The sequence below is a fragment of the Cydia splendana genome, chromosome 12 (genome assembly GCF_910591565.1).
Source record: "Cydia splendana chromosome 12, ilCydSple1.2, whole genome shotgun sequence".
NCBI lineage: Eukaryota > Metazoa > Arthropoda > Insecta > Lepidoptera > Tortricidae > Cydia > Cydia splendana.
In genome coordinates, this window is record NC_085971.1 from 10,362,910 (window position 1) to 10,389,862 (window position 26,953).

The 26,953-nt window shown below is 38.7% G+C and overlaps 1 protein-coding gene across 1 annotated transcript in view; it reads right to left on the reverse strand.

The window, feature by feature from the left end:
- The window catches only part of LOC134795501 (BAI1-associated protein 3), a 125,614-nt gene that overhangs the window by 78,925 nt on the left and 19,736 nt on the right, over nt 1-26,953 (reverse strand). The window contains exons 3-6 of the mRNA XM_063767358.1: nt 18,829-19,021; nt 13,757-13,976; nt 5,759-5,984; nt 3,254-3,432 (exon numbers count right to left, since the gene is read on the reverse strand). Coding sequence (XP_063623428.1) covers nt 3,254-3,432; nt 5,759-5,984; nt 13,757-13,976; nt 18,829-19,021 — 818 coding nt within the window. The remainder of the gene's footprint in view (nt 1-3,253; nt 3,433-5,758; nt 5,985-13,756; nt 13,977-18,828; nt 19,022-26,953) is intronic.

Genomic DNA, 26,953 nt, shown 5'->3' on the forward strand with positions numbered 1-26,953 from the left:
GGCGAGGGCCAGATGACAGGGCCCTCTGGAATAGGGGTCCGCGGTGTCGTCACTCACCGTCAGCTCGCCACAAGCTGCCCCCGCGGGACATTATTATTATTATTGTGGTGTTGTGGGCCTTTGAGTGTCGCATTGACCAGCATTGATCTATTGTGACGGCCCTTTAAGTTCATTACTAATGCCCGTTGCATCCAGTAAGTTCCAGATTCTTTGGGCCGTAATGTTTTGTACCTCATAGGGTTGCACTACGTGTCGCCCTAGGTAGGTACTTCTTTTTAACATTAGTAGTCCACAAGAACAGAGAATGTGCATTGCAGTCTCCTCTGACTCCTGACAGAACCTGCATGTCGCATCTTGTTTCTTGCCAATTTGAAACATATATGTTTGTTCAACTTGCAGTGTCCAGTCAGTATTCTGGTCACCGCGCAGGTTTTGTGCCTTTTGAGTCTTAAAAGCTCCTTAGCAGTTTTGCTGTTGAACCCTTTGATCAGAGCTTTCGAGTGTTCTTGTCCTTTAACGAACTTCCACCAATCGATTGCTCTCGTTTTTTCTAAGTTGCTGAGCAGAGAATATGCATCTCGTTTTGTGCTTCCACAGAAGGGTTCTGGGCCGACCAGGGGTGTGTCTGCGCCCTTTTTAGCAAGTTCGTCCGCTTCTTCGTTTCCGTTAATGTCGGAGTGCCCTGGTACCCATCTAAGTGTAACTTTGTTGGAGTAAACCAGCGCATTTAGGTTTGTTTTACAGTTCTGGACTAGTTTTGAGTTTGACTCAAGGGATTCTAGTGCCAGCGGAGCAGCCTGGCTGTCTGAGTTGATGTAGATAAGCTGGTGTCTTAGGTTTCTATCCAGGTTGATCTCCGCACATTTGTTGACGGCGAAGACTTCTGCCTGGAAGATTGAGGCCAATGTGCCCATGCTGACGCTAGCTCTGAGCTTAGATCTCTCACCATAGATCCCACATCCTACATCATTGCCTTTCTTGGAAGCATCTGTATACCACATGTGGCTTCCCTCTTCGACGTACATTTGGTTGTTGATCCATTTGTCTCTAGGAGGTATTTCTACTGTGTACAGTTTGGTGAGATGACATTCGGTGTGAGCGTCATCAGTGGGCATGCTAAGGGCTCTATTCGCAAAAACCCAGGCCATTAGATTGGTTAATGCCTGAGAGCGCCATTTTGGCCTGTTTAGCGTGCATATTCTGTAGACGCACTGCTTGGCCTCCTATTGCACCTGCAAGTGGAGTGGTATGATGTCCAGCAGTGCATCCAGGGCCGCTCCCGGTGTCGAGGAATAGGCGCCTGTTACTGTTAAACAAGCCGTGCGTTGCAGTCTGTTTAGAGTGTCTATTGCTGTCTTTTGGCTGGTTTTGTTACACCAGACTGCGGAGGCTTAGATGACAATTGGCCTCACTACCGCTGTGTATAACCACATAGCAATTTGGATCTTAAGCCCCATCTTGCTCCTGTCATTCGACAGCATGACCACATGGCCATTTTCACTTTTTGTATAATGTTTCTCAGGTGAGGGTTCCAAGTTAACTTTTGGTTAAAGGTGACCCCTAGATACTTGACCTCTGCCGAGAACGGTATTATTTGTCCATTAAGTCTTGGTTTTGTGAGTTTATCGAGCTTCGGTTTCCTTGTGAATGATTAAATGGCTATTACAGTCAGTATGGACAAGTCATTTTCTCTACACCATTTGAATATTGTGTTTAGAGCTCCTTGCATTAGGTTGGATATTGTGTTGAGGCAAGGGCCTTTGACGATGACTACAAGGTCGTCGGCATATCCTTGTGTATCAAAGTCTTGGCCTGACATGATTGCAAGAAGTTGGTCCACTGCTAGGATCCATAATAGTGGGGATAAAACGTCTCCTTGTAGGCACCCTTTAGTGGTATAAAATTCATGCTCTATATATAGTATTGATGGTCAGAGTGGGTACTCTGTTTGAGAGCATGCTATGTACCCATCTGGTGGTTTCGTCTACTCCCTTTGATTTCATACCATTGAGTATGGTCTCTGTGGGCGTATTGTCGAAAGCACCTTCAACATCAAGGAACGCACATAGAGCGGTTTGCTTTTCCTCTAGGGTTTTCTGCACCTTGTCAACCTGGTTGAAAATTATTTCGGCGACACGGCGGTTTTTGGCGCACGGCGCGATTTGGTCTATGTTTGGGGACAGATTATAGCCCCTCAGCAACAGCCACCATACCCTGCTGACTGGGGCTGGTCCAAACAACAAGGTTATTGGGAGCCCATATGGACAAGCCTACCTGCGGCGGCTGCTGCTTGTTTAGAGCTTATTCGTTGCCGCTGCAAAACAAAATGCGCAGGGAGGTGCAACTGCGTTAAAAAAAAACTAAAATGCACAGTCCCATGGGCATGTAATGGTAATTACGAACAATATAATATTTTATTTTAACCCGCATTTTTTGTCAAACATCTCCATGTTAATTTTATCACATTTATAATACTTAACTCTATTAGCGAAAGTTTTCCCAACATCTTTTTTTATATATTTAATTTATATTTGTATATATATCACGTCCAGAAGTAATTTATTAATGTAATCTACCACCAGAAGAATAACAACATATCAGAAATCATCTAAACATACTTAAAAATCCTAAACGTTGCATACCACTCTTACAATGCAAGTACGCCGCGCGACACAAAACATTTTTTTTAACAGAGTTATGAAAAAAAATGTTTGACAAGTTTACTATTCTGTATAGTAGGAGAACTGGGCTATTCACAGGTATTTTTTTTCTAGAGCAAATCCTCATAGTATACATTTTGTAGAGGATTTTCGAAAAAAAAAATCTAAACATTTTTTTTGATTTTTAATTTTTCGAATTTTTTGTATGGGTGAGTGAAAATTTAGTCACAGAAATGAATTCTTCATCCTCGAATTATACGAAAATGACACCAAACTTGATATAGTTGCGAGATGTATGCAGATATAAAGCTTAGAGTGAGGCGCGCCGGAGGCACTTTTACCCCCCCTCCCCTGCCCACCTACTGGGGGAACCTCTTGGCAACCGGGCTTAATCAGCTCAGGTCACCCCCAGGAACACCTGTTCCAAGCGGTTTGCTTTGTCTCCAAAATGCAAGGTCCCCTTAGAAAACGGGACCTTAGATCTCCTGCTACCTCGTTGAGCCGCGACGCCGCGTCCAGTACCGAGCTCTCATCGTCGTGGTCCCAGATGTCCAGGTGGAGGACGTCCGACGTAATATAGTGTAACAACTTACCTAAGAAATCATCCTGGCTGCCCTGACGCGCGCTCTGGCAGACCTGCTTGAAGAAGCGGCCGAGCCCGCGGACGCCGCGCACCTCGTTGAGTCGCGACACCGCGTCCAGCACCGAGCTCTCATCGTCGTGGTCCCAGATGTCCAGGTGGAGGACGTCCGATGAAATGTCGTCTATATCACTACAAGCAAAAAACAAACCAAAATATGTATGTTTGTATGCATGTTGATAGGTTAACTGGAAGAGATCCCTCAAATTGATAACTTCGCCCTTGTACATCTTATTAATTTTATGTTATTTTTTATGTCTTTTTGTACAATAAAGAGTTTACTACTACTACTGCTACAAGCATAATAGTGGAATATTTTGATAAAAGGGAGAGGTTAGCGCCGTTAGCGCGTTGTTAATTCAGCAATTAGGGATAACGTAACTCATTTTTAATAGGAATGTATGTGAAGGTATTTTGTGATTTTATTTAAGCTCGTGCCTACTAAGGTTTATATTTCGTAAATTCAATGTCAGCCGAGCATCTGAACGAGGCGTTTTTATTTGTGCCTAGCTTAAAATAAATGTAATACGTATAGTGTAGAAATAGAAATGAACGAAAATCAACCAGTCATTTGACTGAACCTCGACACGAAAAGAAGAAGAACCAGTCAAATTGTTCCTTAAAAAACTTTATCTGTAATGTATCAGCACTAAACTGTACTCACAACAGTCAAATATTAAGAGCTGGAAATTTAAAGGAAAAGGAAATTTAATTAAATCCTAAATTAACTTTAACGGCCTCTGTTACATAAAATTATACATAAAACACATGTAGTTCGGCACACAGGTATTTTTGTTTTCCGCCACATATGTATCGCTAGCTTTAGATACCCGTGGAGTCTGAGTCTGACATTGGCCCCCCGGGCATCACAGGTACGGCGTAAACGGCATGTAAAATTAAAACGCCGCAACAGCTACCTCGGGATTTGCCGGAGCTCTTAAAACGGGTTGTGAGTATAGTTTAGTGCTGATATATTACAGGTAATTTTATAACAAACATTCTAGTTTAAGTACCTACGCTATACGTGTAAAATGGGGCACTAATCTAGATAGTTTTTATTTGTCTAGATTGAAGTAAGTAGTCCGAATAGGCCGAAATAATAAATGATCATGATCATTCGAATGTCGTCGAGCAATTCAACTTGTAGACGATCGACGTTTTATTTAAATTTTGAATAGGCAGGTACGTAATAATGGCAGTTTTTTTATTCTAAGCAAAATGTTGAAGACATCTTTTGGAATCGATCTGAAGATTCTGAAGTGAAATTAAAGTTTTATATTATATTACGACAAGCCATGCATGTATGATGTAAGATGCTTGACATAATGTGATTTAGTTTCAAGTAGCAGTGTACCTATTAAGGATCAAGCTAAAAGCCTGCCTAAGAAATCTGATAACATAATAGATTCAGGGCTTTCAACTAGGTAATTTTTAATAACAACAAAATACTTTTTATTATACCAAGCGTCTTAACACATGTAAATACCTATAAGATTAATTTATAAGGTCCGATAAAAATAATACAGTAATAATGAGTAACATAAAAATATTAAAAACTAAATTTAAAAACTAAAATTAAAAACTACCTAAAATTAAAAACTAACTAAAATTAAAAACTAAACTAATCTAAACTAAAGTAAATCTAAAAAAGGCCCCCGCGGCATTGTGCCAAAGATGCTGGCAGCATTCCCTCGCTGAATGGCAATACTTATGCGTTGCGAGAGAAAGCTGCCAGCTCTCTGGTCACCGGTGGTATCGGCCAGCTTTTCCGACAGTTCTTTAAAAAGAACATGAGCGCTTGGACCCCACGGCCCCAGTGTCTCGACACCGAATGCCACAAAATGGTATTGGGGGCCGAGACCTTGATACTTTGAAAACTTTTTGTTTTCAGCCGCCTCGGCAGCCGCCCCAGCCCTGGTCGAAGTTCTTGGTAGATGGGACGGTGCCAGTGTATCGACGCATGTGGCGTCCCAGACTAGCACCCGTCCCATCTTCCACGGGACCAGGGACATACCGTCCGGTCTCTTGCCGTCGTCCCTCAAAACGCCGTTAGGTTCGAGGATAGCTGGCGCATTGACGGTGGCAAGAGACCGGCGGATGATATCATTTAGGGCAGCGTGCCTGGAGAATTGAATTAGGTAATTGAACTGCAAAATATATGTAGGTGTACTAAGTTTTGTACATAAAGACTTTTACAGGTACCTATGTATGTACATATTAGGTACATAAGTTTATATAACATGATTTTTTGTCATACTCCTTGATTCGTAGTTAGTTGGTTGGTTTTACAAATGGTATTACAAATTTTGTTAGCTAAATTAATAGTGTTAAAAAAAATTATATTGACGATAATGCATATTAGTTATGTTGCTACCGTTGTTTCAATTCGCTTACGGAAAACGGTTTGGTGCAATTGACCCTAAGTGATATAAAATGTATAAAATTAAATGAAACTAACAATTTAAAGCTCTCATTCCATTTAGGCGACAGCGTGTGCGGCCTCACGCTAGTGGCCCTGATGTATCTCGCGGGCAGCCGGCCCAGGCTGTCGCGCTGCTGACGTCCGTCGCGGCGCTTGAAGCTGAGCCGAAACCCGTGCTTGCGGCCCTCGTCCTCGGAGGCGCGCGGGGATGCTGGCAGGGACGCCGGCTGGATGCCCAGCATGCAGTACGGGTCGCTGAACCCTAGACATGATGGAGACTATTTATTATCAACTCACATAAACAATTCAGTCACCCGTGATAAAATGTTGTTGATTAATAGGTAAATGTTAAATAACGTCGTAACTATGTATAGTTTACCAGGGTTTGAAAATAAATGTGACGTAACTAATAACACTAATAACAATTAAGATACCTCATAAGTACACATCGGTAACTCGTGGCATTTAGGTAGCACTTAAAAGATTAGTTGAATTAATTCCTTTTTTTAGTGGTTTCTTTTTCTCGACTCGTATAGGAAGAACATTGTCACATCACTAGTCTGTTAGAAACTGTCAAGTGCCACGAGTTACCGATGTGTGCTCATCACTAATCTTTTAAGTGCTACCTAAATGCCACGAGTTACCGATGTGTACTCATAAGTAATAGCCATGACGTTGTCGCCTTTGTTGACTACCTTACAGAGATAGAGCACAGTCAATAAATATTTGATGCCACCCCATACTCGTACCGCGCACTCCAATAATTTAGGAAACTTTGTAAGTAAATAATAATCAAACGATGTTATAATCGTCAGCCTTGAACTTTAAGGTATAATTTAGAACATTCGGTATCCTTCACATAAACATGAACACACCCAACTAGCAAAATAGTCGTATAAGAATTGATTTACTCAGCCTGTAATCGTATAACAGCCGAGTTACGGTTGTTGAAGCACCAATATATCGTATAATAGCGGTTAACTCGACTATTTAGCAATTTTCGCTAATTAGTGCTATAATCATGTCGTATAAACGTTTATAGCACTATCTTTTAGCACTTTTATTCCACCTTTTAATAAATGCTGAGTTAGCGCTACTAAATCACTTTTATTCAGCATAATTGTTCTATTAAAATCATATAACAGCTATAGATTAGCTAATTGTCTGAATAAGGCGCTTTAATACAACTGTTACTCAACTCTCTTCTCTGTTGCTATAAAAGCCTATTAAAAGCAATCAAATAACCATTTGGCAACAATGCTGCTGTAACAGCGCGCTTATATCATAATTCGGGTAATGGGGTTCAAACCGCTGTTATAGGAGCTGAAGTGTATTTACAGGTTTTATTCAAAATGTATTCAGCTTAGAGTACTTTTAAAGAGTTTTGAACTACATTAACAGCACAAGTCAGCCATGTCGACGTTTCAATATAGTCCGGTGGCCAACTGCATGAAACCCTACCTGACAAAAAAATAGAATAATCCTACTCTGTAGGGGTAGCTGACTTTTAGTAGCATCAACTGTTCTTGGTCGGCCGCGGTTAAATTTGGAAAATTTTGCGCTAATGGCAAAATAGTGGCACAAAAATTCATAAAAAAAAACCCATCGTATAATAGAATGAAACTTGCATGGTAGGATAGCTGCCTTTGAGGACAGCAAAACAAAACTGGTCAGCTACATCCTGTGTTGGCAGGTTCTTGTGTCCGACCGAATTTGTGGTACCACGTGACAGCTACAATTTACCTCATCGAAAAATAGAATCAAAACAACTGATTGTAATACCTACATTAAATTTGTTGACATATGTCTTGGTCGGCCTCACCTTAGCCTGACAGCGTTTTCAGTCCGTCCGCATTAAAAAAAAAGTCAATGGCAGCTATCCTACCATACAAGTGACATTCTATTTTTCGATGAGGTAAATTGTAGCTCACTTGGTACCACAAATTCGGTCGGACACAGGAACCCGCCAACACAGGATGTAGCTGACCACTTTTGTTTTTTTGATGAATATTTGTACCACTTTTTTGCCATTTGCGCAAAATTTGCCAAGTTAAGCCACGGCCGACCAAGAGCAGTTGAAGCTGCTAAAAGTCAGCTACCCCTACAGAGTAGGATTTTTCAATTTTTTTATCAGGTAGGGTTTCATGCAGTCGGCCATCGGACTATAAATCCATAAACATGGCGACATCATGTGCTATAAGTGTAGCAGTAAACGCAGTTACTCGATTTATAGTCGAATTAATGAGATATAACAGAAACTAGATCGTGTAAGCAAATTTTTACTTATTTTTATTAATATTTTTTTATTGAAATTTAAGAAAATAGGCGGCCCATGAATATATATGAACCAGTGCCTTTGGTTTTATCAATAAAGTATTTTTCGCGCTGGGTTTTACTGTATTACATGTACTTACAGACAGTAAAAACTTATGTACACAATCACGGTAAAAATAAATGTCATGGATGACATCAGTAAAAAATACTTAAGTACCTTTTTGTTTTATTAGACACGCGAAGACGATTAATAGGCCTCAAACTTAATCATATAATAACTTACCTGAGATCGTTTTTAGCACATATTAGTTGAATAAAAGCATTTACTGCACTCTTACACATTTAAAATGCCGAGTAAAAGCAATCCGGCTACCTTTACGAAACATTTTTGCTGGGAAAAAGCAGTGCGGCTGCTTTTATAGAACACTTTTACTGAGTAATAGTTAATTGCTAATGTTTACAGAACAAATAGTCGAGTAAAAGCACTATCGTTACTATTCAAACACTAGAAGTGCTTTTATCCACTTTTACTCAACTCTTACAGCATCGATTTGCTTCTTATACAGCGCTTACTCGATTTTTATAACACTTTTAGTCTGTATAAGTGCGCCTTTTCGCGTTGAGTAAACGCTTACAGGACTTTTACTCGACTGTTTTTACACCGTTTATAGCACCAAAAAGCGAAAATAAAAACGTGCTCTCGACTTTTATAGCACATAGATTTGCTAGTTGGGACATACAGCGCACGTGTTCACGTCGGCCCTTGGTCCTAATACTAAAACAATAGCAAGGGCACCCAAAGGGAGGCTTCGAGGCTTGTTTTCTCAGATCAAAAGCTTTAAACAAAAACAGATACATAACTAAATTCGTGACGCTTGTACCGTGATTTAATTGGAAACGAAGTACCTAGGTATGCCCAATTAATGTACTTAGGGTATATATACATATACTTGATATACTTATGAGACATCTATTAAAAATCCGATACATTTCTTAGCATTTGAATTTTTAAAATAATTGAAGTCAACCACAAAGATTGAAATGATGAACATGATGAAAAAATTTGGCTTTATGAAGTTTTTTTATCGATAAGTAAAATTTTTAATATCTGTGGCCTTAGAAAAGCGATACATTCGTAAACGGAAAACAGTATACTCGTATTACGTTCTCATTACCCTAAAATGGGGTGAGTAGGGTTCGCGGAGAGAGTTGGGTTATGAATGGGGAGAGAAGGGGTGAAAGGGGGGTGAGATGGAATATTAAGGCTACTGTTACAAAAATAATGTACTCCAATTTAAAATGGAGCTATTAGTACATAATACTCATAATAAAAAAAAATCGATCCAACAATCTTCCAAAATCACCTTTGTATGAAAACCCAACTCACCCCAAATACGAGGGACTACGGGGTGAGGTGGGATTTCCTGTTTATCGTCAGTTATGAAATGGAACTACCTACCCAAAATAAAATACAAACGTCCGGAACACTTATCATATACACCATTCAGTTTGCATAGTCATGTAAAAATAAAAAAAATATCGAGGTTTGAATGTCAGTTTTGCACCTACTCACCCCATTTTACGGTGCATTGTTATTTTATCATGCCACCCACTAGTATAAAAACGGTTTGTAAAATTCCGAGCGAATAATTGAATGACGTTCAACTTCGTAAACATTTCGTAAACTGTTGTAACGAGATTTCGTCAAGAAAATATGACTATTACTTTCTTTTGCATTTTACAACGACTTTTGATCTATTATGCTATGATGGAGAGTCACCATTAACAATTTCTATACATATAGGTAAATGTTTGCCATCAACCATAAAACTTCTATGTGGGCGAAGCTGTGGGCTAGTACAGTGCCATCAGTATCTATACATTCACTTTAATGTTTTGATAATAGAGACTAACTATTACGATTTTTGTGAATATCTTGGTTGCTCCAATATAATATAAGTGCGTATGTGCTTACCTGGATCATTCTCTGAGTATATATGTCTGCGGTCGCGTCTAATTAAGAATAAGAATATTGAATTGCCACGACTCTTTTCATACATTTCAATTAGACAGGCAGACATATTTTTTGAGAATGACCCATGTAGGTACATAAAGCCACTGGCATGAGTGTTGGTGTTTTAACAAAAACATGAGTTTAAAATGTAAAATCAAAGTTAACATGACGCAGCCTGGTTCTGAAATGTTGTCGGAAAATTGTATTACATGCGCTGGAGCGAGGTAAATAAATATGAATATGCACCGGGAGACCGCTTATTTTATAAATTATAAAAGTGGTTTACAGGAACTTCGCAGTAATTGAATAAATATTTACTAGTACATAGTTGCAATATTTTCAGTTGACATCATGCATCAAAGTAAATGTTGCATGCAAATAAACTCGCTACGTCAATAAATATATCTGGAAACGATATGGATTAGATGTGTCAAAAGTGACGTTTTTGTTTGAAGAAACGTCACATTTGACACTGACATATCTAATCCATATCGTTTCTAGATCTATTAACTGACGTATCTTAAAGTTGGATTCGGGCCGTAGGAACGTCACAAACAGCGTCAGATCTTTGTAAAACCTGTAGGGAACGTGCCTGAACTGCAAGGGACAACAAAAATAACCCCTTGTTATTGGCGCGAAGATCCAGTTTTTGATTTTAACCCCTGCAACGCACACAGGGGGCGTGTGCGATAGCCATAGAATTCTGAACACGATATTATCTTTGAAACAAAGGAAATAGCTCTACGAGCGTGTCTCACTCACCATCATAAATATGTAGGCATAGTTATCTACAGCTCTGCACATTTTTTGATTTTTAAGCGTTTTTCATATTTCTGTTGTTTAATGTAACTTAATGGTTTTGACTGCAAAACTTTATATCTGCCTATAAGTCTATAATTTTTTTCTCATATAAATGTCTTTACATACAATGTCCTACTCCCACTCACGAGAAAATATCAAGTAAAAAGCTATGGTCTCGTTTGAATTCTCAAAGAACAAAAAGAACAGCCGACATCTACATATTTATAATTTACGAATATGATGTCAGGCTCGGCTGCGGTGCGGAAAAGGCAGGATTTTACCTTGCGACACAGATCACTTAACCACTGGACGAAGAATGTACAACACTCTTAACTAACAGTTCATGGACTGTATCTCGCTGTACTAAGGTTAACTAGGCACTTAATAGTTTTTATACGCAATCACATTTATGACATGTGACATGTGTCTATGTTTGGATTTAAAAAAAATCACACGTCGACATTAGATAAACATGAATATAAAAGCGCGATTGTATAGGATAGGCAAATTAAAAAATATTACAAAACATAATATGTAATTAGTTCTAAAGATCACCCCTTACCGTTTCTGGTAGAAAAGTGCCCATGACGGGCGTGCTACATTGCATAATAGCCATAGACAAGCCTATTAAAGGGTATTACTGCAATGTTCTGCCACCAACAAGAAGCACTAGCAAATAGTGTAAACCATTGAATGTACATACTATGCCTTAAACAGTTTTTTGACAAGGTTTCACTATGACTTTGATGCATCAAGGCGGCAAGGATCTGCCTCTCTATCGCTCGAATATGCAAGAGGTAGATAATGAAATTTCGAATTTTGTGTTTCGCGGTAGGCCTTCAATTTGTACTAGTAAGCGCCCTCTACCTAGAGTTTTGCGTAATATTCCCTATTTACTCGTAGCTAAGCTTCATATTCCGGAGTCTCTGTGTGTAGCAGTCTATGCCCGGCACGTAACCGACCCCTGGCTGGGCCGTAGAGTGGAAAACTTTGTAAAGATCACTCCACCCATACATCCTACCGAACTTCAATGGAAATAGAGGAACGGTTTTCTTTTCTTTCCTGCGACGAACGCAGATGGAATTGTAATTCTGTATCGAATGCTTGTTTAAAAAGATGTAAATACATTCTAATTTAACTAAGTAGGTACGCTTGAACAAAACTTCAAAGCACTAAAAGTAAAATATTACCATCATTTTGTAAATAGAGCACAATATTCAAATAAAGTATATGCGATCAAAACAGATAATTTCGTTAATTGTAATCATAATCATGACGGTTAATAGCTTACATTCAATATTTCAAATTTCAAAAATTGTATACATCTTTGTGTAGGTTTTACTTAGGTACTTACTCTAAGCCTGATCATTATACAAATGATACCGATGTACAATTTAAATTGGATATTAAATATGCGACCTAAGTAGTTGTTATCTGGTCCTGTATTCTCGTCTTATTATTCTTAGGCAAGCATTATGAATATTTTAACTCTAAGCTTCGATTTTTCAATTCTTTTATTGTGAGGTTGTTTCCCGTTTGCAAAATTACGCGAAATTGTATCTTTAAGATGTGACCAAGCACGAAAAAAAATTCTTAAGGTGGACTCTTGAGTGCTGTATTTCCAAGTCTCTTTAAAGCAAAAGTGAATAGGTTGTTACTGCCAGTGACCCTTATCATGCGTTCTGTCGTCACATGCCATCAAGCGGGACTAGGGTATATTATCACTTTAAAGTATTTAGAATATTATCCCAACGTGGTCGGGCTGTAATAAATAGAACCTCACATTTGGCAAGGATCTCGAGGCACATAATATATATCGATTTGCCTTAGGGCCTTGAATATGGGACTGGGAATATGGGAATAGCATCCTTTGGTCTATCATAGTTAGGGATGCACATGCTGTCCTCTGTGAAAGCCGTCCGTGCTGTCTATCTATATTCTATTTGCATCTAAATGAACAGCGCGGCAGCCTCGTTCTGGCCTTAATGTTTCCTTTTTAACACACGTTAACGTCCATAACGGAAAAAGATTAAAAGATACCTGCAATTCGTTGCTTTCAACGGTACTTGAATGAAATATAAAGGAGATATTTTTGAGTAAGGATGTACTGCGAACACTGAACAGTATTTTCGTCATAGATATTTATATTAAAATAGGTATATCCTACTGATTCCCTATAGTAATATATAGAGCTTATATATCAGGTATATAAATTTTCAGCACTGGAGGAGTAGAAACAGTTCACTCGATATTAGCTCAATTACTTATACTTATTATAGACAATGTGGTGCTACGCTTGTCGAGCATGTACTACAAAATCATTTCTAATCTATATTATTGTTCGAGTGACTTAAGGGGCTACCCGAGGTTTTCTTCGATTTTTGACAAGTTTTGAATCGTATCTCCTTTTTTTGCACTACAGATAGAATTATAAGACAAACGGTTATCGGTTTTGCAATCTTTTATCTCCGGTTTTGTCCACCGGATTTTGATTGAAATGAATACTTATTTTTTTATGATTTTTTTAAACATTGTCTAAAAAAACACTTTTTTCGTATCTAGTTTGCAGTGAAGGATCTTACATGTACGAAATCTATATATATGGGTTCGTCTTTGACGTCTCGAAAAATGTGTCCAGGGTTTTAATTTTAAACAAATTAACACAAAAGTTACGGCCAGAAAACCAGTTTTTTAGCCTAAAATTGTTCAACTTTGATGCCAAATATCTCGAAGACAATGAAATTTGAAGTAAATATGGGATACTATATTACTTAAAGCCGTTGCTGTTAATATAATAAGCTACAAAAAAACATTAGAAAACTAAGGGATTCAGATCGAAGGTCATTGGCGTGGGGTAGCCCCTTAAGTACCTAGTCAGTTTGTTTCTCATAATTTGCTAAGCCTTTTGGGCGTCAGTGACCCTAAAAATAATATTTGAGACTAACCGTTTGCATCTTTGGCCTCCAAGCCATCCGCTTCGATGACCGTGCAGCCGAGTACGACCGTGGGCGGGCGCTCGCTGCCGGCCGCCATGATCGCGCGAGCATGCACCTCAGGCGCGACCCTAAACGCGCGCCGAGCATACTCCACCATGTCTTCCTTGTAGGCCGCGAACTGCCCGTCCGGGGCCGGCGCTCCCACTGCATTCTCAATGCAATACAAGACCTGAAACAAACGTTTTTGTGGCAGCTGGTGAACAGCTGGCGATTAAGTGCGTTATGTTTTGCTTGTCAGCTCTAAGATAATAAAAATCTCACTAGTGAATTTGAAATCAAACGGGAAAAATGTACATCTCCACGTATGTTTTTCAATGCTGGTACTTCTCTCTTTATAAAAAGGGAGCAATAGTACCTAATAGAGGTATTAATATTTTTGAAGTTTTTTTTTTTCAGTGCCGATTTTTGCTTGCAATTTGATGATAAAAATTGTGCCAATATTTTTCGTTACGATAAAATTACCTTTCTCTGTCAAGCTCAGTAAACATAAATAAATCGATACAATTCTTGATAATGCAGTTAGGATATTTTGAGATATGTTATCAGGACTAGGACAAACAATTGAAATAATAAAAAAAGCTGTAACCAATAAAGTTTTTTGTAGCTGCAATGTTTAAAAACACCCTTTAGCAGTCGCATAAAGCCCCGGCTAAGTGCAAAATCACAAGCCCCTCACAGAAAGTTCAATACCACTCGGCCGGTAACCACTCCACCCACTCTGTTAAGCCTAAGCTCCATTCTAGTTAGCGTTGAGACCAAAACCGGCGACAAGAATACGCGATGAGTGCTTCTAATGTGAACAATATCTGATTTATTCCGCGGTATCGGTACGAGACAAGACATGTCACTTAATTCTTATAAAACACATCTTGTGACCTTATGAGGATGTAGAAAACAATTACGTCACAGGTAAAGCTTGAGGTACCGTAGACCGGGGTGACTTTGGAAAATTTGGGGTTACTTTGATAGATTTAAAACGGCCATAGAATTACCATTATTCATTAGTAGCTGTGCCCGCGGCTCCGCCCGCGTGGAATTCGGTCTGTGTCAGTAAGCGGCTAATTTCTAATCCTAATTTCTCTCCCTCTCCCCTGGAGGCGGAACTTGAAGTAAAGTTGACAGATGGATATGCTAGAGGACTGTAGTCCAGATAATATATTTTACAATTAGGTACCACTAAATAAAACTCAATAGTTTTTTTTCGCCCTTATTCAAATTTTACACGTGATTTAAATGACAGAGTAGTAGGTGTATCGGACGATACAGTAAGGTACCTATACGCGCGCGAGCGAAAGCGAAGCGGCCTGCCTGGCTAGAGCGCCACTCACCGTGGTCTTCTTCAGACTCCTGAGGAAGACCACGTGCCCCTTGTAACTTCAATGCGTTGCGAGACTTTCGCGAATGATACGATTTTTTTCGGGAAGGCATTGGATGCGTATAAAATGCGTATAAATTGCGAGTCCCAAATCGTTTGACTCCGCAAACGACCAGTGCCGGATTAAGATATTTTGATGCCCAAAGCATTTCTAGACCATGGTGCCCCCTCTCCCTAGGGTCATCAAGATTACATTGAAATTTTTTGGTAAATTGAGTGAAGTTCATTGCCGCATTACAGCTGAGAATGGAAATCAGTCACATCATTTTATCACGAAAATTGACAGTGCCGCAGCAGTAAAGTTGCAACAGAGTAATTCTGCTGAAAATGCGAGCGAAGCGAGCGCGAAAATTTTTCGATATAAAAAACGCAATTTGATAGACAGTTGTACATTTTTACTTTTATATGGAAATCAGTCACATCATTTTATCACGAAAATTGACAGTGCTGCATCAGTAACGTTGCAACAGAGTAATTCTGCTGCAGTCGCCAACCGAATGGCATCACCTTTAATATATTGTAGAAATTGATTGAAAACGCGAGCGAAGCGAGCGCGAAAATTTTTCGATATAAAAAACGCAATTTGATAGACAGTTGTACATTTTTACTTTTAGTATGGAAATCAGTCACATCATTTTATCACGAATTTGACAGTGCTGCAGCAGTAAAGTTGCAACAGGGTAATGCTGCTGCAGTCGCCACCCGAATGTCACCTTTATCATACCTCAGAAAGTAATTGAAAACGCGAGCGCAGCGAGCGCGAAAATTTTTCGATATAAAAAACGCAATTTGATAGACAGTTGTACATTTTTAGTTTTAGTATGGAAATCAGTCACATCTTTTTATCACGAACATTGACAGTGCTGCAGCAGTAACGTTGCAACAGAGTAATGCTGTTGCAGTCGCCACCCGAATGTCACCTTTATCATACCTCAGAAAGTTAATGAAAACGCGAGCGTAGCGAGCGCGAAAATTTTTCGATATAAAATACGCAATTTGATAGACAGTTGTACATTTTTACTTTTAGTATGGAAATCAGTCACATCATTTTATCACGAATTTGACAGTGCTGCAGCAGTAACGTGACAACAGAGTAATGCTGCTGCAGTCGCCACCCGAATGTCACCTTTATCATACCTTAGAAAGTTATCGAAAACGCGAGCGAAGCGAGCGCGAAAATTTTTCGATATAAAAAACGCAATTTGATAGACAGTTGTACATTTTTACTTTTAGTCCCAACCAGGCGCGAATCCAGGATTTCATACAGAGAAGGGATGGGACAGTTTTCTATCAGCCTAGCTTCGCATAGGGCTCGATATTTAAGGGTCTCAACGAGGTTGTTTTCATACAGAAAAGATGCAAGAAAGCAGAGCTTGGAATTGACCAAGTGAATTGTATTAGCGAAGTGTGAGCAAGGCTGAAGGCCCAGCTGCGAAAGAGAAAAGCTTGGATTTGGATCCACGCCCAAGTGTAATTAAGGCAGAAGATCAACTTTGTCGTAAGGCAGAAGGCCTCGCATAAGACCTAACGCCGGACTGCAAAAGAGCGGCTTGAAATCGAATCTATAAATAATCACGACTCTTCTACTGCTCGCTCTTTGGCTTCACTCGAAAGCGCTACTTCATAGGATGCTTTTAGTTTTCGGCTTTCACGAGGCCCCTTATATAACACTTTGACAGTTAGGTCTCAGGATCGCGGCTAAGGAGCAACTCGGCTTGGCCGACAAATCTGGCGTGCAAGAGAGCAAAATTTGCTATAAAATCGGTAACCTATGTCGAAAAAATCGGCTGGCCGCAAGCCCGAAAGCAAGGTTTTTTTCCATGACTTTAAGGGCCTCCACGTAAGGTCAAATCAAAAGCCTACGTTGGATATGTTCTTACGTACTCTCTTACTTGATCCCTACGACCCTTCGTTATTAAATGGGTACTTGTACACGTATAAAAGTTTCATGTAGGTACCAACTCCACGACGACTGCAATGCTGATGCAGCCTACGCGTTTTTTTGCCTACGGGCGCCCCCTAGACGTGGTGCCCTAAGTTCTTATTTTGCTTAAAAGGGTTAATCCGGCACTGCAAATGACAGAGGTCAATGTTTTTTTTTTTTCAAAGTATCCTTCCTTCAAAGTACCTTCGCGGGCAGGAGGCGATACGTATGAATATGGATTTGATATGGATGCGATATAATTACGATTAGGTACCTATAATTCATGACGGAGAAAATTAATAATTTTAAATAATTATGCAATTATACGCGTGTTGATATGTGTGTTTATTTTACCACTACGTAACTATGCAAACTCATTTTTAGTTTTCTTGATTACTTAATGTTTACTCAGTTTCCCAAAAGATAGCACTGTGCAATGAGGGGCAATTAATTTACTGTCGTTTAATTTTGTTGTATTATTAAATTTGTTGATATCCATACTTACTTAGACTTCTTCTTCTAAACTTAGAGTTAATTTGGCAAAATCCTTCCTCGGTGGCTTATTCATGTCAACACGTATTAAATTCAGCGCCATCTGTTAGTTTACCAGGGTACTCTATAGTGTTAGCACATATTTGAAAAAAGTTTGCCCCTCCTTCCTAAGTAGCGCCATAAGATTGAGGGGCAAACTTAAGTCAATCGAGTGTTGTGGCTACCCCTCCTTTTAGGAGTTGAATTTTTATAGCCTATAACCTGACCGGAGATGTTCTCGACAGATTAGTAAAGTTTGCATCAAAATCCGTTCAGCCGTTTTCACGTGATGCGCGTTCAAATAAACAGACAAACAGATAAACAGACAAAAAATCTAAAAACTGTTGGAACGTGTTCTGTTATCGATTCTAAGTATCCCCAGCCAACTTTTTTTCGAATATCTTCCATGTACAGACTTTCGACCCTCTTCAGCTTTATTATATGTATAGATAGATAGATTTACTGAAAATGTTCCTGTAGCTACTTAGATGTATATTCATATTCACCTACTGTAAAAAATCTCGGATAAATATATATTATGGCTTAAAAACTAGAATTTTAAAGTCGCCCCTGCATTTGAAAGTCACCCTGGTCAATGGTACTCGTAGCTCGCTAATGAAAAAATGGCGACGTAAAAGGAATGTGTGCTAGGAAGAACGAGGTGGTACTGGGACTCGCGTGTCTGCAGACCGTTAGCGTTGGCAGGGTTAACGACAACTTATTTAACCTTTTAACCGCCGTAGGCTGATATATAAGACATAAAAAATCGGGCTCATTTCGCTGCGGCCTGATAAATAAGACAAGACCTCGAGCAACTTTGTACCGCCGCGTGGCGGCGACACGAGCACGCTCGATGAAAAATTCTACGGCGGTTAAAAGGTTAATAAGATATAAGTGACAAGCACAACACACTTACCTAATTGATCATTGTTAGACCTTATCATGTACAAATTAACAGTTCATATTGTCAACGTCGATAAGTCGATAACCTAACTATTTCAGCATGATTGAAAAAAGGGCTAAGTTTATAGAACATTGAACCAAAAGACGACTTGAAAGGTGGCCATGCTAGTTGTTAGCCGCAAAGGTATAAGGTGATTATGTTGTATGCTACATTACAAACAAGGTACGTACCTTGAGAGTACTTGAGACGTGGCATCATAGGTAAAACTTGAAACTACTTTTGAATACCTCTGTATAAAGATGCTCATGCTCCTTATGAGACAGTTGGGCTGACACGCTGGGCAGGCCGAGCTCGTGCGGCGCTGGCGGCGGCCGTTCGGCACGCGCCTCGGCGAGCCGTAACGCCGCCAACCGACGGTTCTCTTGCCTCCACGATAGTGCCGTGAACGCCTCGAAGTAGGAACCGTCTGTTTCTTTTACCCTGTACAAAATGCTTAGATTATAAATGTCCGTTAAACGGTTTTCACATGTTGAATTAAGTTCTATGGACGCTTCGCCCTTTCTGGTTAACCTACCTAAGGTTATATATGTATAAGAGGAAAGTATGACAAATGTGCAAATGCGTGTGCCTTTTTATGTGCAAATAAATGATTATGATGATGAATGCCAAATATGCGTCAAATTTGGAGCATTGCCTTTTTAACATCGGAGATATTACAACAAGAAAGTGCGCTGCCAGCCTGGCGGCAGAGTGAATATTAAAATATATCGTTTCACTATTTGATGTCACCAATCGTTACCTAAAGCCCAGGGCAATGTGTGGTATTTTCAATTTGAATCTATCGAACGAACTTTATACTTTAATACCTAATAAATTTCGTAATTTGGAAACTCAACCATTGTATAAACACAAATCAGTCGGGACGTCGACTAGCATCTCCACATACCTAACCAACAACAATATTCCGAGTAGGTTAATTTATTAAATCGACGAACTATTGAAAAAAAAGTTAAATAAAGATTCTTTGATGTTCTACTTGGCTGATTCATCTACCTTGTTAGTTGTTAAAGAACGTCATTTATTTGTTCAGTAAGCGATATAAAAGTTCGATTGACATTGAACTTTTAACTAGAAGAAGTTTTTATACATGGCGTCATTATAGGTGCAATTACGAGCAAATCTAACCAGTATTTTATTAAAAATAACATGAATCGATGGCGACAGTGGCGTATGCTAAATATACCTATCAAATAATGCGAACCTATGTGGCGCACTCATTAACATTGTATGAAAACAGCAACTGGGGCCGTAGTGGGAGGGATGCTTTACATTATATTACGATACGCGTTTTAAAAACTGTGCGCAGCTTGCTCATGTTTCTCAGTGGGCTTGTTTATACCAATAATATGTAGTGGCTCCAGCTCTTATAAAATTGTGAATAGAACACTATTTTATTAAATAATACATGGCAAGTATGGGTCAAATTCGATTAACGACATCACAAATCTGCCGTGCTAAAAACATATGCAGTAATCGCAGTTGAAAAGTCATGCAATTGTTTATCTTGTTCTCTTTCAATAAGTTCTTTATTTTTACGATGTTTTTCGTGCAAGTACTGCACAAACGATAAGCAGGGCAGAAATTGAAACGGCTGCCATGTAAGTACCGTAAAATGGGGTGAGTAGGGATTGCGAGGAGAGTCGGGTTATGACTGGGGAGAGAAGGGTTGACAGGGGGGTGAGATGGTTTTTAAAGGCTACTGATACCTAAATAATGTATTCCTATTACAAATTGAGCTATAGTAATATTCATAATAAAAAATTGATTCAACAACGTTTCAAAATCACCTTTTAATAAAATCCCACCTCACCCCAACTACGAGGGACTACAGGGTGAGGAGGGATTTTATGTTTATCGTTAAAGTTATGAAATGGAACTACCAAAAATTATAAAAAAAAACTAAAATACAAACGGCCGGAACATCTATTAATAAAATAAGTTTGCATAAAATGTAAAAATAAAATGTTATCGAGGTTTGAATGACAGTTTTGTCCCTACTCACCCCATTTTACAGTACCTGACTTTGGGTATCATATTAGCATATTACATAATAACAACAAACTAGATATGTTTACACTTAATACCCGCCCTATAACATCATCGTACACCGAAAAAAATAATTTTCTACAATACTACCAGAACGTATAGTAATTAAAAATATAGTTATACCTACTAAAATCCGGTAGTAATAACAAAAAATGTTGTATCGTGTAAAACTTGTTTTTTAAACATCACTGTTTAATTCTAGTTAAATGCAATTTAGTACTGCTTACAATTTCGTTGTATATGTAAAGATGCAAGTGTTGTAAATATTAAACGTTTGTCTCGTTTAATATATGCATCGTAACACTAACTATTGATATGTAAAAATAAAGATACGAGTGTACACGTTACAAGTTATTATGTTGTGGTTACTATAATGCATTGTAGTCTGAACGAATCAAACAGTTGTGCCAACACCACGGTGTATGCGCGGGTGGCGGGGGGCGGAGAAAGGAATTGCGCAATTCACAGAACGGCAGCCATTACGCCAGCGTCTTACGTTCCGGCCGGTCGATGTTTTATTTACGTAGATCCTGTCCATAATTTTATTGTAAACTAGTATAAGTGCGTGTTGTTTGCGTGTTGCTGACACAGTGAAATGTGCGGGCTCCGATTAAGGAAAAGTCCTCCCACACCGATGTGGATAAGGAGGGATTCAAACTGGTGGAAAGGAAACGCAAGGCGCGCAGGGCGCCTCGTAAAACTCTGTGTGGCACTGCGGAGCCGGTTAATTCTGGCCTACGAGTTGCGACACCGAGTAAGGCGCTCTACGTGGCTCGCCTGCATTACTCCGCCGGGGCCGACGAGGTGGTGGAGTACGTCCGCCGGAAGACTGGCTACACGCTGAGGGTGCACCAGCTACAGTCGCGTCACTATGTGCACTTCAGTTCATTTGTAGTGCGCGTGCCGCGGCCTCTGCAGGACACCATCGCAAGCGCGGACTTCTGGCCGAAGGGTGTGGTGTTTCGGCGGTTCCGGGGCAACCTGCCGAATCCTACGCCGAGTCAGACGACGCTACGGAGCCACGCTGTTACGTCGTCGCCCAAATCCAATGTTTAATTTGTATGTCATTTTTGTGTCTATTGTTTTCTTTGTGGAGACAAAATGTTTTTTTCTTTTGTAGTGTCACAGTGCCTTGGTTTTACTGTAATGCTGTGTTACTTATTTGATCAATAAAATAAAATAAAATAAGTGTGTAAAACTTCTCTGTATTTACTAGAAGAGCAGTGTACTGGTTATATATTGTTCACGTAACCAGAACCCACTGTGCTGAAGGGACTTCTAAACCGGCCATATGTTCACTGCAATATGTGGCCGGCAACTATTAGTGTCCCTCTCTAACATGTGAGTAAGAGGACACCAATAGTTGCCGGCCTCATATTGCAGTGAACATATGGCTCGCTTAGAAGCCCCATTAGCACAGTGCGTTCTGGTAACGTGAACAATATAAAACCAGTACACCGCACAAATCGTTCAGTTACATATACTGAATACCTTGTTATAACAACAGGACAGGAACGTATATGTTACTGTATTATTTAGTAACCATTAACAGACCGGCTAGTTGGGTTTACTAAAAGTCTTATACCCACTACTATACACTTCATAGAATTAACAAATTTAATTTAACAAGAATGGTCTGGTTATGTTTACAAAGTGTCCTGTCGTCACATATACAACAAGACAATATAGTACAGCTAACCAGATTCTGGTTACCAGTACCAGGTTTTTTTTTCAGTGTATTACCTAACCTCGATAGTATATTTTAAATTACCTGTAGTCCCAAAGCCAATATTGCCTATATGCAAAGCTGCCTAGGTTTAATTAGATTACAACAGCCGACTGCTTTGTGGTTTACCCTATTTTCGTCTTCGGTCCCGGTTAGCAAGCAAATTTCATTGATCCAGAACGATTAAATTTACTTGTTAGGTACCTAATACTCTCTCTAACTTGCCTTCAATCCGTTTAGAACTTTAGACTAATACGTACCTATAACATCAATGTTGTCGTGTTCTTCTATTAGCCAATAGTATATTCTAATAAACGGTCTTTTGTTATTTATAATTCTTGGCTTGCTTAAGTGCTTAAGGCCCGGCTTGATTTCCCTTTGCTCTTTCAAAACCCTCAAGTTTCGAAGCAGATACAGCGAGCCGCAAAATTACATGGACATTTTATGAATGAATTACATTAATATGTCCATGCACTTTTGCAACTCGCTGTACAATTTTATTTATATCTTTACTTAACATCCAACCTTTGACAACGCTAAATACTCACAAAGGCTCATTCTACGCCTTACACGTTCACGGAAAAGGAGCGTGATGACCGTTTATTTTTGTTGTGCCAAGTATCTATAAGGTGGGGATAATGTATAAGTTTTATGCCTTTGGCGGGAGGTGCGGTGATAAAAACGAAACTCTGGTATCTAATTTAAAAAAATCATAGCATTCCCCGTTGACTGTAGAATGGGCACATAGATCAAATGTCTATCCGTAGGCTAAGAGATTCTAGACCGTTAGTACCTAAACTCGAGATTGTGAACAAGCCTGCCCGATGATGGACGGAGCCAAGTCGGAGAAACTGGTATGAATATGAGGTCGAACCTCAGCTTTGTAAAACGAAAGTTGGTGATCCAGTTTAAAATAAATACAAAAGACTGAAAAATATCCTGACTATTGCTATCAACTGCAGGAAAAATGGCTGACACCAAGTCACGAAGTGGTAAGTATAGGGTCGCATGTGGTGCACGTTGTTTACTTTGTGCATAAAATATGTACAGTTGTGTCATCCCGAATAAAAAGGTATCTTTTCTCGTTTAGGGTTGTATTTATATATTTTGTATTAATGAACATTGTTAATAGTGACGGTACTAAAAAAAAACCCAAATACGTACGAAGGGAAAGCCACAAGCAGTAGGTATGCTAGTATTGATGTCATAAGAGCGTGAAAATACAACAAATATTATCCGTTTAATAAAATATAGGTATTTATTATTTGTACGTGATTTTATTTAAAGGTATATACGAGGTTCTCGTTGTTTACCAAACATAAGAGTGATTTTCCTGGTTGTACATGTACACATTCATTACAATACAACTACTTAACTAGCCTGAGGAAAAAAAGTATCTAGCTAATCTAAACTACGAGTATACTAAACTTCTTTTCCCATGCGTATCAAAACTAGGAAACAACTTTTGCTTTTCTTTTACCGTAGAAATAATTATAATGTATCACGTAAGTTTCTAGCTTAATAAGCATAACTACAACTTTCTATATATAGACATAACCATATACTTACCTTCTAATACTATAAAAATAAAAACTTATAGATCGTAAGATAGGTAAGTTCCAAGATTCGTATTGTCTGATATTTTTCTTATTAATACTGAAAAAAACTGTCAATAATGTCGGTTATTAACTCTTCTTTGAAGCTTGACATTTGTAGCACAATACTTTAAGTGCACATAAATCAAATAAATGAATGTAACACAAACAAAAAGTTACCAACCTAATGACAATGCGATAGTCAATTGCTTGACCATTAGTTCATTACCCCCAGCCCAGCACTTCATAAATAACTTATGTACCGGGTAAAGAGGGGGAAACTATACAGAGTAAAACTTTTTGTTTTGGTTGCAGAGTGACTCTGCAGAATAAACTGATTTCTTTAACCGTTATAATTGCATTAAATTTACTGATGGCCTTTCAATGTTTCAATTATATAGTCTAATCTGAAGAGATTTTTTATACCGGTCGATGGCAAAGCAAACATCCCGTCTGATGGTGAGCGATTACTGGTGGCCTTTGGACACTAAAGTGTTAATTTAAGTTTTAAGTTAATACTTCAGGAATATCACATGCGCGTTACCGGTCCTATAACTTGTGCCGTGGTCCCTTGAGAATTTCGGCAGGTAGTTCGTTACGCAACCGGAATATTTGGATTAAACCAAAAATATCGAAAATAAATGTTATAAAATAATCTATAGGTACGTATAGTCCGACAAGAAATTGTAGAAAATTATCGAGGGCGCCACTTCCTACGTAACTGTCACATTTTTGAGTAATATGCTTAATCATGGCAACAATTTAGTATGGAATTTTTAGTGTTCCGTACAAAACTTTGTTCACGGAACACTTATTTTAGTTCCAATTTATTTAATATCTACTATTTTATGTCGCACTATAACTAGACAAGTTTATTAATAAATATAATTAAAATAAAATAATATATAAGTTATGTAATAAGTAGGTATAAGTATATTTACAATTTCATTCCATTTAGATATGTACCTACGTCATATTAATTCATATTACTTATTACTATTTCAGTATCAAAGAACGCTAATGTTGAATATATATTTTATACATATACAAGCTAGTTTAGCTGTGCATTTCTTCCATCAATATTTACTTTATCGGGACGAGGTTTTCGCTATTTCCCAGCTAAGGACTCCCGGATGTGGCAATCAATACGAAGGGATTCGCAGCCAATAAAACTTCGGTAACGTGCGTTGAGACGTGGAATTTTCAACCGATTATGTATTACCACATGAAAAGGTTACAGCATCTATATACCTTAGTTACCTAAGGTATCATGAAAAGGTATTCAAATAATTTACTTAATTTGTTTAAGATTTGATATTGTTGTGTAGGTAAAACTACGTACTTATTTGGAACTATTTCTTACTTTCACACACGAACCCTACCTGTTCCCTAAAAAGTAGGTACATAGCCTTTTATGGCTGTATTGATAAACGCGTATATATACTGGCCTAAATTAGCTATGAATCGTTTGTATTTATCTGTCATTTCGACTTATGTATTTGTAAGAAACGGATAAAACATAATTTAACTAAATCAGGCCCGTAAAGTTTTTTGAATAAGGTTAGACTCGACAAAAAACCGAGTTCTTACAATCAACCACTAGAAAAGCGGTCGTTAACCCTTTACCAGGCCCCTAAGAACTAGCGTGTCTCCATACGTACTGTATATACTGTTACAACCGTATTGAACGCCTTGTAAAAAATGTATTTACGAAAGTCGGAGATGTTCCTTTAAACCAGAAATAAAAATTACGGTTATCCCATCGCCTGTCTAAGTGATTAACTGTCATACCGTAAAACGGGGTGAGTAGGTTTCGTGGGGAGAGTTGGGTTATGAATGGGGAGAGAAGGTTTGAGAGGGGGGTGAGAAGGGATTTTAAGGCTACTGCTAAAAAAATAATGTATTCCAATTTAAAATGGAGCTATAGTAATACGCATAATAAAAAAAAAAAAGGTCCAACAATCTTCCAAAATCACCTTTGTATGAAAACCCCTCTCACCCCAAATACGAGGCACTACGGGGTGAGGTGGGTTTTCCTCTTTATCGTCAAAGTTATGAAATGGAACTACCCAAAATAAAATAAAAACCAAAATACAAACGTCCGGAACACTTATTATATACACCATTAAGTTTTCATATGTAAAAATAAAATGTTATCGAGGTTTGAATTTCAGTTTTGACCCTACTCACCCCATTTTACGGTACTCGATTTTGTCTTATTATATTCTTGATCAGGCGAAGGGATATATTCCTCCCACATCTTATATCGGTTATAATAGTCAAGGTTTAACTCCAAATCTACTACGAAACATTATATCAATCACTGAATCGCTCTAGGTTGAACACAAAAACAGTTTTATTACTTACGTGAGTTTTTATGAAATGATAAGACAATTTACCGGGCCATGGGAAGAATAGCTCCCGCACAGTTAAACTCTAATAAGGCCATGGGATAATGTCAACCCACATCCTAATTATGGTCATACACAATAATGCATGAATATTTAGCAATGTTTACGATTACATTACCTTTCAACACTCAAAATCTACAAAATATCAAAAAATTGTTCGACCTACTTGTGTTTCATAGAAATTAAGGAAAGTGTTCGAATTTCTCCGTAGTTTACTGAAATTAGAGTTCAAGTGAATTTAAACGGCTGCCAAAGATATATTACGCGATTTAGAAGCGTGTTGTGAATGAAGATCATAAAATACTATTTTCAGGGATTGACAAAATATTTTGTAGGAGGTTTGGAGTTAAAACCTGATTACGGTAACCGATATAAGATGTGGGAGGAATATATCCCTTCGCCTGGTAAAGGGTTAAATACATTCATCTTACACCTACTCGCCACTTGCACTACCTATAAACCATTAACGATACGTCGCTCATAAGCTCATAACAAAGATGCTTCGGATTGCAATCGCATAGCTCGTTAGCCGCACACACTACCGGACCCATTGGTCATAACTCTTCACTCTCAC